General features: G+C 41.6%; 1 protein-coding gene across 1 annotated transcript in view; it reads right to left on the bottom strand.

Annotated features, from left to right (window-relative positions):
• Positions 1-816: 816 nt before the first annotated feature.
• The window catches only part of CRISPLD2 (cysteine rich secretory protein LCCL domain containing 2), a 257,983-nt gene continuing 242,622 nt past the window's right edge, over positions 817-16,177 (bottom strand). Inside the window, exon 15 of the mRNA XM_069636263.1 lies at positions 817-1,898. Within this exon, the coding sequence (XP_069492364.1) occupies positions 1,844-1,898 (55 nt within the window). The 3' untranslated portion in view covers positions 817-1,843. The remainder of the gene's footprint in view (positions 1,899-16,177) is intronic.

Genomic DNA, 16,177 nt, shown 5'->3' with positions numbered 1-16,177 from the left:
TCCAAGGGGAAAACAGTGGAAGAGCATTGCACGGATGTCACTTTCTTGGAAATGGCGGAACATTAAAGGGAACTAAACCCCAAACTGCCTCCCACATCTGCACATCCTCACGAGAACCTAACGTCAACATGCTGTTAGGTCCAGGAGAGGAGAGGCTCTGCCCTAGATGCTAGCAAACACCCTTCTCCACCCACCTAGAAGGTTTATAGTCAGGGCCTTGGCGTGGTGTTTCTCTAGAGCCTAAAACATCTGATGTTGCCAGCATGAGAGCAGCGTCTTCAGAGCTTATCATCTCCACTGCGTCTGACGGCACCGGCTTCGGCATGATGCCCCTACAGACATGGTGGCAGGCCTGGGCTATTGACCACCATCTTCAGGCTAGGCAACTATGGGCCTGATTTACAAAAGGACTTTAGATTGGGAAATCCCCATTGAAAAAGGATTTGTAAATTGGACCCTATGTCTCAAGAAAAGTCTCTAAAAAGGCCCTTGAGTGGAAAGGAAGAGTCTAGATGTTGCTTAATTTTAACGTGAAGGGCCCTTTAACTTTAGAATCCTTATTGCCCTCACTGTGGCTAGAAAAATAACAATAGAAAAGGAGTCCACTTATATGGCTGCACTCGAGGAAAACCAATGAAAGCATAGGTTTAGTAAACGGCATATACACAAATAATTCAAACTCCGTGAAAACTCACTTTAACCCCCCCCCGCCCTCCAATACGCTGTACAAAAGCAACATGATGAATAGTTAAAGCGGACAAGCTTCACACAAACACAGCAATATATAACAAAATAAGAACAACTTTGAATCACTGCTTAAGTTTAGATATACCAGCACTGCTGTATAGAATAAGTCACAAACTGTAATAAAAAAAATTATAGCAACATACATGTGTGGGATATAGATAGACCTAAGAACATGACAAAGCCGCATCTGTGTACGGTAGAAAAACCCTCCTATCACAGTGGATATCGAGCCACCAATCACCGGACTCAGATCGCAGCTCCCAACTGGCACCCTCGGTGGGTTCTCAAGATCCTCTTTATCTTCCTCTGTTCCTCTAAAACCATTTGGAATTGGATAGTGCTTACAAGCCGGCTCTGCCAGTAGAAAGCACACTAAAAATGACTAATTTTAATAGTTGCGTGATTGATGGTATTGGCAATGCTCCTGATGCCAAACCGATAAACCCGGGCTCTTGGTCAGGTAAGTGGGTCTCTTGATGGTGACAAAAACACAAATCTGGCATTCCTTTTTGGACAATACGTTTGCAGCGTTGTCCTGATACCATCATGATGGCGGCTATGTTGTAGATTGTCTGAGAGCAGTAGACGAACCCGATGCCAACAAATATCTCCTGTTATACACCCACTGTTGGTCGCGCGACATCTCTGCTAAGGAAAACATTGTGTGGAAAGAAGAGACGCTACAGATTTCATAAAGACTTTCTAGTAGTGAACAAACATCCAAGCTGATGATCACCCAAAAGAGTCTAGAAATAGATTAGTGGCCCATGTATAAAGCACTCCTGGTTCCTCTGATCGGTAATGGTGGGCTTGTGGACTTGCATCTCTCACAAAAAATGGTGTTCGATGCAGTTGATTGTCAAATGCCCAGGCATGAAGGCCACTGTAGAGTTCCTACCGCAATGTCGACAGTTTCGCCCAAACTTTGGCACGTGTGGGTGAACAAATTCTAGTGACGATACTGATGGAGGATGAGATTAGAACCAGTTGCCAAATGTAAATCCAATTGAAAGAAATCTTCCTCTCTTCAGATCGGGAAATGAGCCCTTCTCGTCTTCCCCGAAATAAACCACATCTTTTCCTTTTCAGCAAGTTCTTAGGGTTTCACGGCAAAGACTCTGAAAGCTTTTCCTTCTGTAACCTTCTTTTTACTGTTGGGAAAAAGCAAGAACCATGTCAAATAAGTATATGAGCACACAGGTCAAAGACTGTTATTATCACTTTAAGACTTTGCTGTATCACATCAATGCCCTATTGATCCAAATTGAAGGTTTGTCGTTGTATCGGTGCATCACAGCACTGGTTGTGGCAATACCCTGCTACAGCAAACTCTCACTCCCTTGATGACCGTGCAGGCAACAGCTTCACATTTCTACCAGTGTGGCCTTCAATCTAAGGATCAGCAACAACAGGAGACCCTGGCCCAAGATTTGGTAGAACATTGCAACATGTTCTACAGGCAACAGCTGGTACAGGAACCTGCCCAGGAGAGGGGCTGATCATAGATATAATATCCACAAATTACAGAGACATAGCAACAATAGGAATACAAAACCAAACATGGAAACACCATCAACTCCTTAAATTACAAAGGCTTGGTGGTAATTGTTCTGTGCCATCCACAATTACAAACCCATTGAAAGTCAATTGCATGCAGGTGCAGGAACAAAGTCAGTCTGGCATTAACTCACAGGGTCTTCAGAAGACTAAAGTCTAATTTAACATAACTGGACTTAGTAGGGCGGTGCTTGCATTAGAAGGGCAGGGTGCTGTGTCGTTCATAGGAATTGTATAGGTAGATCACTGATATGACAAGAAGTCTAATTTACAAGTGTGTTTAGCAGACCATCCGGCTTATAGCAATGTTGTACTTACTACAAACAATGAAACTTTGTAATTTTCAAATGTGATTCGAAATGTTTGAATTGCCACCTAAAAATACAAATATTTTGCATTTTGCCCACCTGATGCTCATTTTAATTAGCTTGAAAGACAAATTGATTCCGCTTTCTGAAATGCAGTGCCTCGAACCCCAGCCACACACTTCATTTAAATTAAGCAACTCCCGGGGTTTTTTTTCAGTCAGGAGACACACGTAAGTAGCTACAAATTCCTATTTAATTATGCATGATGCTGCAAAGGTTGCAGATTTTTGTTACAAGATTTCTCTTTTCCTGCCACACAATTTTGAATTCAATGCCACTGTGACCAATGGGGCCCGGTTAAGCGCTCTCTTAGACCCTATTGCCTGGTATGCTCCATATAAAACCACAAGAAATAAATACATCCTGCATTTGCATACACTATGTGGGAGGCACAAAAACAGGCTGGAAGAAAATATCTTTTTGAATCTTTTAAAACAAAACTCAAGTCAGATAAAAAACAAGCCTACAGCCATGCTCAAAGAAAAAGGGCAGAGTCAGAATTGTGAATTGCTGCAAATCCAGATTGGTGAAGACAACCTGTGCATCACCCACACCAAGCCTCACCACGGCACATTGGTTACAGTAAAGAAACCAACTGAGTGAATTGCCAAAACATTAAATGAACCCAAGGAGCACAAGAGGCAAAAGATCTCATCAGGCGTGTCAAAGTAACTATCAACAGGCCACCCGAAGAAAGACCCTGCATAATGAACCGATCTAAACCCTCTCCTTGATGCGCCACATCAGCCAATTATGCTCTTAACCTCATTAACCATCTCCAAGGAGATCTGTTGACAGTAGCACAGAACATCAGCAAGTCCAGTCTGGCGGCACATCTGTTCTTGGCAGCTTGGATTAAGTTATTGAAGCTGTCCTTAATATCGGATATGACAGACATTGATAAAACATCATCCGGTTATTGATCAGTTTCTAAACTGATGTTGAATAGCGCAAAATTAAGAAAATGAAACTGAAAGAACAACTGCTAGCATACACAGAGAAAGAAGCTACTGCACTACCAGTAGTAAGAGAACAATTACCCAGCTACATGGAAAAGGACCAACAGGATGCCATGACACGCATGCAGCCATACGCTGCATACAACAGCCTTGACGAGAACATCCTCAAACAGCTCCAAAAGCCTCAGTATGAGCTATAACAATCCTAGAGAGATGTCAAAAACCTCAGCATGGATCTACTGCTTCCCCTAGTTCTGGATTCTAGCAGGAGAAATTGTGGAATGATTGTAGTGGGCTCCAAGACAATTTTTAAAGGTCTTATCCCACGCCAATTTGCTTTGATTTAGTATTCCAGCACAGTACAGGTAACTGATGGCCACAAGGTAATATGTGTTGTATGGTAGCACTGGCAGTAGATTACCAATACTGAGCTACTGCAGTGCTCTGGCCAGCATTTGTATGAGGATCCATCTTTTCTCTGGGAATAAAAGGGATTGTAACATGTTGTACTAAGTAACATCATGCAGATCATGTTCTTAGAGAACTAGAATGTGGAATGTGTTGTGCAGAATGTTGGTGGCGTGCATCTTCTATTAGAATGTGCATCTTTAGAAAGTGTGGTTAACAGAAGGAGAGCTGACTTAGAAGAAGCCATTGGGGCATCAACCAGATCTGAAATGAAGAAGAAGAAGCATATTCATGTGTAAAAATAAAGGAGGGCGAGGCGCGCACTCCAGGTCCTGGTCAATTAAACCTGTTGCAAAAAATATATATCTGGTTAACACCTGTTAAAGAAACACAGCCTCCCTGATGATTATCTGAGATAAGAAAGCGCTTGGAGGAGAACAACTACAGACAACAGAACTGCAGCTGATGGGATCTAACCCTGTTAATACTGAGCAACTGAATTGCAGCAGAAGGGATACAACCCTGTTAATACTTGTTCATCTTTGGGATTTGCAGCAGATGGGATTTAACCCTGGTGAATACTTGTCCTTAACCCAGATATATATTTTTTGCAACAGGTTTAACAGGACCTGGAGTGCGCGCCTCACCCTGCTTCATTTTTTCATATCCATATGTATGCTGTATCATTTCAGGAATGCCCAGTCCAACCCTCCAAGGTGCCCCGATACGATTTACTAGTGGGTGAAAGCCAGCTTTCTATGTCCAAATAAAGAAAAAACAGGAGATTGTCCCTGAGCCCCACTGCCTTTTTTTTATAGTCTGAATCATATGGAACAACACCAAACCCATTCAAAAAAGAACTGTACATTTGGTAATAATGTTTGACTTAGAACTATGATTCGCATGGCAGATAAATTCAAACGGGAAGAGAGCCCTCCGCCAATTAAACCCGTTCAATTGACAAGCGTATGACGTAACAAGACTAAAGCAACACACAGTTGTAACAAGGGGTGGGGGGTTATCCTAATGGAATATGCATGGGATGATTTATTCTTTATTATTTCATTATCCTTTTGTGGTATATCATTTATACATCCCTGTCAAGTGGCATTGATATCCTCCAAACAATACACAGCATACGTCATGTTAGTTCTATTGTGGGACGGTTTTTAAAATTACCCTTTGTTATTTATTTAACTATTTTATTTCATAGCTGCAGTGTAACATGCTTCAACTAAAGTATTCTACGATACTTGAGTCTAATTACTATGACTCCTCCATTCTTTTCTTAAAATGTTTTCTTTTTCAAACATAAAATACATCAACATTTTTTGTTTTGACATAAATGAAATCATACAAGTATCGAAAAAAAAACACATATATAAAACAATATAGAGTGCAGGAATTGTGTGAACATCAGAAAGAGTTCCTCGGTATTCTGAATAGAGCTATCAATGTGTGCAAGTTGGCTCAGACTTCTTTGTGGTCTAGTGTCTGTATCACTAGCCTCAGACACCAATCCTGTAGTGGCAATCCACCACCAACTGAACCTGTGCAATTGACAAGCGTATGACGCGACAAGACTAAAGCAACACACTCTGCATGAGTCACTCAAATAAGGTATTGAGCAAACTACAAAAACGAACCGACCCCAAAAACGAAAATGGGCCTAAATATGAAAGATACCCATCATATCAGCACTAAATTGGCTGCATATTAAATACAAGACCCACTTCAAATTCGTGTGCATACTGTGCAAGGCCCTCTGCCTTTTCAAGCATAAATAATTTTAAAAAATATCCTTGTGCAATACCCAAGCCACGAACCCAAGAACATGTCACACCGTAAAAACTCATCAAGCTTAATATGAGCAACCAAGACGCTGTGACAGATCTTAACTGCGGAGGATGTCAGTGTCCACGTACTAGCATCACCAGCCAATTAAGTCGCGTAGCAGTGCAGCACCACTGGCAAGCGATTAAGCCTGGGTGATCCCAATTATGGAGCAGACTGGACTTGCAAAATTTTCCAAACGACTGAATGAAAGTCAATCGGACCTGAAATACAACATTTCTTAGAAAAGTGTCCCAATGTTTTCACACTGGTGGCTGCTAAAAAAAGTGGTATTGAGGACCTACTGGGCCAATCGAACAAGCCATTAATACCGAAAGACAACACTGCACCAACCTGTCTCATCAAAATATTATCAAACATGAATTAAAGTCACATGTTTCTTTCAAGCGCTTGTTGCTGTGGGAAATTGTAATCAAACTAAGTGGTACTTATTTTTAGCGACCGCAGAAGGATAACATGTTGGGTTGGCCTAAATCAGCCCCGTGGCTTGGAGCTTAAACTTGCTCCTCACCCATTCATCTATTTTACTAGTTTAATTGGTGACCAAAATGACTTTTGATCATAAGCAATGGGGGAGCCAATTTAAGGACACGGAAAGACAGCCAGGCCAAGTAAGCTGACCTCACTAGGGCTTTACTGTAGAATGTGCGGGTTTCTGAGACAGGACCCATTTGTGTTATTTCCTCTTTTCTGTACTTAGCACATTTTTATCACTTAATAAATGTGAAATATAAATGTTTGCGCTGGCCCGTACCAATTCTCAGCTCACACGGGCAAGCAAGAATGTTCCAACTGGCACAAGTTTGGTTCTACATTTTTCCAGGTCACAAATTCCCTCTGCCGCAGTTATGAAGGAATTGAAGTAGCTTTGTTCACTACCTAGGCTTTTAGACAATTTTATAAAAATTAACTCTACAAATCTGAAATATGGGCATATGTTCTGTTGGTTCCTTCAACGCTTTGTCCAGAGCAGAAAATATGACACTCTATCTACAATGCCGTAAAGAACGTCAAATCTAGGTTGGTGTTTTCAGAAAAGTGTCCGCAAAGTTAGTGCTACATGCAGATTCATATGACCAGCTACAGCCATCATAAGTGACGGGGCAGCCTCCATGCACGGTTTATAGTGATAATACCGAAAACAAAAATCTCGAAAACAAAAATATCGAAAACAAAAGGCCGAAAAAAAAATATCGAATTTTTTTTATGACGTTTTTTTCTCGAAATGGGGGGGTTCCCCCCTTCCCCCCCAGCCCCCCTTTTTTTCTATTTTTTTTTAATTTTAACCCTTTTTTTTTACTTACCTGACCCCAAAAACACATAAATAAATAAATAAATAATTCGATATTTTTTTTTCGAGATTTTTGCAGTTCGAGATTTTATTTTCGGTATTTTGACCGACCACCTCCATGCACACCTTCTTTTCCCTGGTCCAGCCAAATACACCCATCTGTGATCAGCCTATGGGCAGGTCTAATTTTGGGAGTCAGGCACCATCATACACCCAGGGCCAGTTTATACGCCACAAACTGCCTTGGAGGTAAGGTAGGAGCATCCCACTTTTGTTTACGTGTGTTCATGTGTACAACGCACACCATAAAACAAATTGTGACTAGCCCTAGAAGAGACCAAAAGATGAAGGAACACATCATGTGCAGAGTTGATAAATCTAATGGCCAATCTTGATTTAATAGCCAGGTGTTCAAGTGTTGCTTGAACTGTGGCAAGGAGGTGGCTTGACCAATGTAGCTGGGATGGTGGCTCCGTAAAATAGGGTCTACCAGATAGGAATGTTTTCTCTCCTCAACCAGTTTTTCGATAGTCTGGAACCTCGGAGTAGTAGACCAGCCCAGAAATTCTCATAATATGACAAGTGTTGACATGATATGCTGAGGTAACCACAAACACAGGCCAGATTGCTTGTTTATTTACAAAGTGCCCAGGCACCACATGACTACATTGTCCAGAATGCTCTGCTCATTCATCACAGAAGTTCACACTTCTTCACTGTATCACACAGTACTGCTACTCGAACAGGGATACATGTCTCAAAATGCTCACATATTCCACTAATTAAATCCTCCTCGTACATTCACTGCGCCTTTATGTCCCATATCACATTGGTCTTACCCTATGCAAATTCCGGCACATGGCGTCATATCCCAGAATGCATCCTGCCTCCCTGTACAGAAGGCTGCATTGTGAACTCCATGTCCTAGTATACTCCCCCTCTGCACAGCATCCCCCACAGAGCTACCGTTCTCTGAATGTAATTTAATTTTCTTCTCATAGAGCAGAGAACCACATGGGATTCAATAAAAGACTTCAGCACACTTATTAAAAATGTGTTCACACGATTATGCGGCCAATATACCAGCCAGCCTCCTTTAATAAAGATGTCTCAACAAGACCTCATATCACAAGACATACTCTGCCTCAGCCACCTCAAATGCCCCCACAACCCACTACAAACAAGACTACATGTCAATGAAAGGACATTACTCTACTCAGAATTGAACCAGGCAACATGTATACAAGCCCAATCTCCCTTAGACAGTACAGACGACTAGAAGCCCCAGAATGCACTTTTCACCACTGAGTACAGAAACTCCCATAAAACTGCCATTCCAAAAATACAGTTTATCTCAGTTCAGCGCCCTTCTTCCCCAAAAGTACTACATGTCAAAGAATGAACATTAGCCCGCTTGTAGGGGCTTCATACGAGATTACACATGTTAGAATACACTCTTCCCCCAAATGGGACAGATGCTGTAGCAGAACTACATATATCAGAGTGACTGTCTGACTCAGTATGGAGTAGCTTCCTCCTCAAAAAGACTACATGTTACAGGATGCACTCTGGCTAAAGCATGGTGGACTCCATACAGAAGTACACGTTCCACAATAAATGCTTTCTCATTACGGAAGATAACAGACAAGGTTACACATCTCATATCTAACAAAAGTTCCCTTCCCTCTAAATGCCCCTGATCTTCCCTTAAATGTGTGTGTGTGTGTTCGGGGGAGTGCGCGCCAGCACGTACACACGTGTACTGCCTCATTGATCTAACTTAACTGGTCAATGTTTCCTTCAATCTCCCTGATTTCTCTACCACATCTAATGGGTGTGTTGATATTTCCATGTGCAGAGCTCTTGTCATGTGCCAGAGTCTATAGTGGAAATGGTCTGGAGCGTTGCAGGAAGGATGTGTGAGCTAAGGGGTTGGAAAATGGGGTCCCTTTACATTGATTACAGGTGCCTGATGCAGAGGTGCAAAGTGTGAGCAACTGTGACAAAGCTAAAATGAGGGAAAAGGAGAAGAGTGCAAGTAGAAGAAAGTCAGGGACGTCATTTGGGGGTCGCCAGAGGTCGCAACTGCGACCTCTGAGGTCTCCCTTGCGACCTCTGTGGTCTCCATTGTGACCTCTGTTTAAAAAAAAAAAAAATTCGTTTTTTTATTTATTTATTTTTATTTATTTATTCTTCCGTTTTTTGTAATGCAAGGTCCTGGAGTGGCTGGCTCTCATGTTCAGGCCTTTAAAAAAAAAAAAAGAAGAAAAATAAGAACAGGAGTGTCACAAGTCTAACACTTTCAGCACTCGCCCTGAATAAGAAAGAATAGGAAACCAAATAATGTGTCTTTCCGGAATTCTGTACAATAATTGCTAGACTCATTAAAGGTTTATTTCAGGCACACTTCAGGGGGTGAGTCACTAATTTAGTCTGTTCTTAAACACCTCAACTCAGCCCTTCATCCTTCTGAGGTCGATAAATGAGTACCAAGACAGGTTGGGTGAAATTGGGTGTATATTCTTTCTATATAAAGCGCTTAAGCGTAAGTGCTATATAATAACACATCATTATCATTTGACCTTGGACGGCTGCTTGCATTCACAGTAATTTGGTAATATGGGCCTATACACACTGATCTTAACGCTAAATATGGCGATCCATTCTTGCATGAAATGTACATCACATTATAGTGATATCATAACCATATTTTTCGTAGTGTACAATGCAGTGATGTCACTTCCTGTTTTGGCAACGGGCGAAAGGTCGTGTTCCATCGCTTCCGGCGATATCACTTCGGGGTGGGGTCAAATGGCATAACTTCCTGTGATGTCATCAGGGGTCAAGGGTCGTGTGATGTCACTTCCGCTACCCCTGGCATTTTGGTGAAATGACGTCCCTGAAGAAAGTCAAAGAAATGGGAGTGAAAGCTAAGTACGGAGCATCGCCCAATAAGAGGCACATCTGCCAGAGCGCCATCTCCCTAGCTAATTTCATTTGACCGCCCACGACATAATATGTCCTAAATCTGTTTAGAAGGCTGACAAAGCTAATATTCAGGGCCCAGGCTTCCCAGGGAATTACTGCACGCATTTTGAATTCCTAATCCCTGCTTTTATCCCAGCTGGTGCAAACCCAGATTTTGGAAGGGATGTTTCAATCCATTTAAAAGTGCATCTTGTATCCCCAAATGGGGTGTGCATTCAAATGCTTGGGTTTGCCATCCATTCCCATGCACCTGTTTTGGGCTATGCAGAGGGGTGCACAGTAAGCCACTACTGTCCAGTATGCATTTCAATACTTTTAAAAAAAAATAATTGTATTGTGTACTTGGTTAATTACAACCCTTAGACACCACAGAACAATTTCCGATAATATCGAAAATACTTTCCAAAGATACATACCAACAATATATTCAACATATCTATAAAAACTCTCTAAACAAATATCCACATTAAGGATATAATGCATTATACAGTGGTAATGATAAATTAATCCCATTCCTATAAAATTACTTCTTACAAAATCTTAAAACTAATTCAACAAATTAATAAATATTTCCCTAAAATAAAAAGAAAAATGTGCTATGCTATTATCCCTTAGCAAACATTCCATGGTCTAACATAGCAATTCTCCAAACATTTCTTTAAAACTCTATCCAAATTTAGAAGGCTGATGTGGTGATGAACACAGACTCCCCTTAAAAAATCATGCTCCAGAAATGATCCAAATCAATCATTTCTATTCTAAATACAAAACAATAATATCCCTTTACATAATTGACTAATAAAAGATGGCTAAAACATGACATATCATTTCTATCTTCTCCTTACAGAGTCTGCATAGTCGTCGTTCATAAGGTATGCCCTACCATGCCTCTATAACGCTTTTCTTTGAAGTTGATTAATTCTCATACGCAGGATACAATCTCTGATCGCTCTGTTTTTACATTTTATTAAATAACCAAATGGTTGGGGAAATCAAATCCTTTGTGCCACATACTCTGAGAACTTTGTTTTCTAGCTAGTTTCATTAGCAGTTGGTTTCTGTCCCATAGATCAGCTTTATATTTCATTGTTTTAACAGCCACTGGTAGATTGAGTGGATCCTCAATATTATAATCAGTTTGCACAAAATAACAGAGGACCTCATTTCCCAACTACTAAAGATTGTTGTTTTATCATTCCTGCCCCTAGCCATATGAAACATTTCTCAATAAAGAATCAGTGTCCAGCTCCATATATTCCACGCATGATCAACAGAAAGGTTTGTAGAGACACGAGGCTGGTCTTGCAACAAATAATTTCTGCAGGAACACAATTAGGCAATACCAAAAAGTATCTCCAAATGTTTCCCTCAAGGCAATGTAGCCACTTTGTTTCTTTATCTTTGTAGGCCTCTAGCCCATATAGGTTTTCTGGCATGATGCAGCTTTTATATAACTTTAGCAATCCTGATATAGAAGTTCCACCTTTATGAGTTATAAAAGCTTTAATAACTCTTTTCTTTGGCGTGTTGGTCTCAATAAAACCACAAAGTACCTCCAGATTGAATCTATGGTTAGTTGATATCCCTAAATAAGTATAATATTGAATTATCTCAATGGGTGTATTGCCTTTTTTTCCAAATGAGCCGTCAGATCTTCTTACTACGTTCGCCTATTACCATTATTTTGATTTTTGCCACTTTTATGTCCAGGCCATTCACTTATGAATATATACTAAGGGCATCAATACTTAGGTGCAGACCTTATTGTTGTTCAACAATAAGGTATCATTGGCGTAAGAGAGCAAAGACAGAGGTTGTATGTCAACTTTTGGCAGAAATGTCTTGCAGTTGTTCATAGATAGTTGTATATCTGACACAAATAGGTTGTAGAGCAGGGGTGCTAAAATGCAGCCCTGCTCTACCCCAAAATTATGTCATCAGAAGTCATTCCATTTGCATTCAATCTTATGCATATGGATGTCCCTTGATAAAGTTGCTTAATCAGATTCAACATTGATCTGTTACAGCCGAATGCCAATAGCTTCTGCCATAGCAGAACTCATGAAACTGAGTCAATTGCCTTTGAATAATCACCATAACAAATGTATAGTTTATTTTCTTTAGTATCCAGGGCCACTCTGATCAAATACATCAGTGCGTGTGTATATTAACCATGCTGCTCATTTAATTTTTCCAACATACAAAGAGAAAATATTTTAGGCATTGCATCAGTTAAGGCGAAATGTCAACAGTTATTGGGTACACCATTAGCCTTCTTCCAACATGAAAGTATCCTGCCTCAATGTCATGCCTGCCGGACATACCTCTGGTCCAGGAACAACTTCTCCATACAAGATGAGTTACGCCCATAGAACCAGTACACCTTTTTCTCAAAATTGAGGTTGTTTGATACATTGCCCGGAAAACGACGTCTGCATTTTTCACGTCGTTAATTTTCACGTGACTTAGGTCCATCACGTGTATCACGGCAGTGCGTACATAAGCAGCGTGGAAACTCCATTCGCTGCTTCTGATTAAAGCAATTTTGGCATTTGTAGCTGAACTCCGGACCTGCATTCTCGCATTCTTTTCAGCAAACTTCTTTGGCCTATTTTGAGCCTGCTTCCTCCACACGCTAATTCCTGGGTTGCGTGTATCCTGTTCGCGTGCCAAATCTCCACGCAGACGCTGTCTGCAAGCGCGGCTGTCCTGTGCTGCGTGAACCCAGGTCGTGTGCCAAATCCCCACGCGGATGCTGTCTGCAAGCGCGGCTGTCCTGAGCTGCGTGAATCCTGTTCGCGTGCCAAATCTCCACGCGGACGCTGTCTGCAAGCGTGGCTGTCCTGTGCTGCGTGAATCCAGTTCGCATGCCAAATCTCCACGCGGATGCTGTCTGCAAGCACGGCTGTCCTGAGCTGCGTGAATCCTGTTCGCGTGCCAAATCTCCATGCGGACGCTGTCTTCAAGCGCGGCTGTCCAGAGCTGCGTGAATCCTGTTCCTGTCTTGAGCTGCGTGAATCCGGTTCGCGTGCCAAATCTCCACGCGGACGCTCTCTTCAAGCGCGGCTGTCCAGATCTGCGTGAATCCTGTTCGCGTGTCTAAATCTCCACGCGGAAACGCTGTCTAAAAGCGCGGCTGGCTTGGCTGCATGTATGCTGTCGCGTGCAATCCTGCACGTGTTTTTCTGAACTACTTCGAACTTTTGGTACCTGTGACAGTCAACAGGTGAGATTCTTATTTTGTTCTTCGTGGGAAAGGAAGTAATTCATTAACTATTGGAAGGTGATTGTGCACAGTACATTGGACGCTATCCTGTGGTGCACCAAGCCGGTATTTAGCGAGAGCCTCGTGCCGTTCGGGATAAGTCTCCCTTACTAATCTTCCCTTCCTTTGTCGTTTGTTCAACTCTTGGGACTCTTCAAGAAACTGTCCTGGAATTCTTCAGTTTAGTCTTAAGGTCAGTGTCTGAATTAATTCCAATTCTGTGTTTCTTAGTATTTGACTTGCGACAGTGTCTTATGATACTTATCTATTCTAGGCATACTTCCTATACAATTCCCACGCCCTTTCCAGTGATCCATCTCTCTGCCTGTTTTATTCAGTCAGATAGTTGTATCATTTGGAAGGTCTAAATTGACCTGCCTACAATCAAGTCGTGTGAAGATAGGATCCGGAAAAAGCCCTACCAAATTGTATCCTTTTTTGGTTACCGTATCCTTTTCAGTTGATACTTTGGTGATCTATGACAGAATCAGAAGCCATGGAGGGTACGGATCCTATAACTGTTTTGACTCAGTTAATTTCTGACTTGAGAAATGAAATGATTACGGCACAGGATATGCTACGGCATCGTATGGATGTTATGCAAGTTGCCATGCAGGTCACTCCTCAGGGAGTACAAATTCCAGTAGCCATTGCATCTGGATCTGGGACTACGACACCATCATTATCACAGGAAACTCTTAAAGTGGTTATGCCCACACAGTTTCCCTTGGCTCCTCCGGAAAGGTTCACAGGTGATCCTAAAACCTATAGAACCTTTGTTAATCAGTGCCGACTTCATTTCCTTTGCCGGCCTAATTCATTTCCTGATCTTACTACTAAAGCAGCATTCGTGCTTTCCCATTTGGGGGGTACAGCTGCTGCTTGGGCTAATCCTTTATTGGAATCAAATAGCCCCTTGTTGTACGATTGCGATGATCTTCTGGCGGCTATGAACAAAGTCTTTGATATGCGCTATGCTACTCAAGCCACAGATCTGGAGTTGTTGAATTTACAACAAGGTACTCAACCTCTGTTGGCTTACATTGCACGATTTAACCAATTAACGGCGGAAACCCGATGGCCGGAAGACAAGAAGACGGCTGTTTTCTACAAGGGTCTTTCAGAAGAACTCAAGGACGCTTTGTCCACGGTTCCAGTGGTTCCTACAGGTTTTTCAGAATTTCTTGATTTAATTTTACAAATTGATGCCCGAAGAAATGCCCGCAAAGGAGAGAAAAAACCTTTTCTTCCGGCACCAGTTCGTTCTGATACACCGGCACATTCTTCGAATGATCCTGAACCAATGCAAATTGGCGCGGTGAGAGGCCGGTTGTCTAAAGCCGAAAAAGAGAACCGAAAGAGAAATAACTTATGTATGCATTGCGGTTCCTCCGAACATTTATTGGCGGCATGTCCTAAAAGACCAAATAAGCCTTCGGGAAACGCCAAAACTCAACAGTAGCAGGAGTCCCTGTGTCGAGTGTTACATCGGACTCCATTACATTTCCAGCTCATGCACCGATAGCTGTTGAGATGATGTTACGTTTCAATGATTAAGACTTGGCTTCCAAGGCTATGATTGACTCGGGAGCCACTAATAATTACATTGATATCACATATGCCAAGAAATGTTCTATACCCCTTATAGACAAGAACAAACCTGAAACTGTTAATACAGTGGATGGATCAATCTTGATTTCCGGTATGGTAACTCAGGAGACTGTACCTATTCAGATGACTTTATCAAATGGTTATTCGGAGGAAATAGTCTTCGATGTCATTGCGGCTCCTCAATACCAAATTATACTTGGACTTTGTTGGTTGACTCTTCATAATCCCGCCATAGACTGGGTTACGGGATTGATCCAATATCCTTCCGTTTTTTGTAACAAACATTGCTTTACCAGCCAGGTGGTGTCAAATAAATCACATATGTTGGCCTCTATTGAGGGAACCTCTGCTATCAATGTGGTACATCAGAACGGTACGCATATACCAAGTGAATATGCAGATTTTGCCGATGTGTTTGACAAAGGTCAGGCAGAACAGCTTCCTCCACATAGGCAATATGATTGTCCAATTGAATTGATTCCTGGAGCTAAAATTCCTACTGGTAGAGTTTATTCTTTGACTCTCAAAGAAGATGCTGTCTTGAAAGAATATATCGATAAAGCTCTGGATATGGGATTTATACGGCCATCTCAATCGCCGGCTGCCTCTCCTTTATTCTTTGTTCCAAAGAAGGAAGGAGACCTAAGGCCTTCCATTGATTACAGGGCTATTAACGACATCACCATAAAGAATCAGTATCCTTTACCATTGATTAATGTCCTGTTAGACCAATTAGGAACTTCCAAGTATTTCTCTAAATTGGATTTGCGCGGCGCTTACAATTTGGTTCGCATTCGCGAAGGAGACGAATGGAAGACCGCTTTTAAGACGCGGTACGGCCTTTACGAATATTTAGTGATGCCTTTTGGTCTTTGTAACGCTCCCGCCACATTTCAGTTCTTCATGAACGATATCTTCAAAGATATGATGGATCAATTCGTGGTGATTTACTTGGATGACATTTTGATATATTCATCATCTTTTCCAGAACATGTTAAACACGTCTCAGCTGTCTTATAAAGACTGAGAGAGAATAAACTTTTTGTTAAAGTCGAGAAATGTGTTTTTCATAGACAAGAAGTGGAATTTCTGGGTTATGACATTACCAATTATGGTGTTCGAATGAGTC

Source organism: Ambystoma mexicanum, chromosome 1q (assembly GCF_040938575.1).
Source record: "Ambystoma mexicanum isolate Mex_15411 chromosome 1q, UKY_AmexF1_1, whole genome shotgun sequence".
NCBI classification, from domain to species: Eukaryota; Metazoa; Chordata; class Amphibia; order Caudata; family Ambystomatidae; genus Ambystoma; species Ambystoma mexicanum.
The sequence above is the reverse complement of the archived record's forward strand: the minus strand, read 5'-3'. Positions and strand labels throughout refer to the sequence as shown.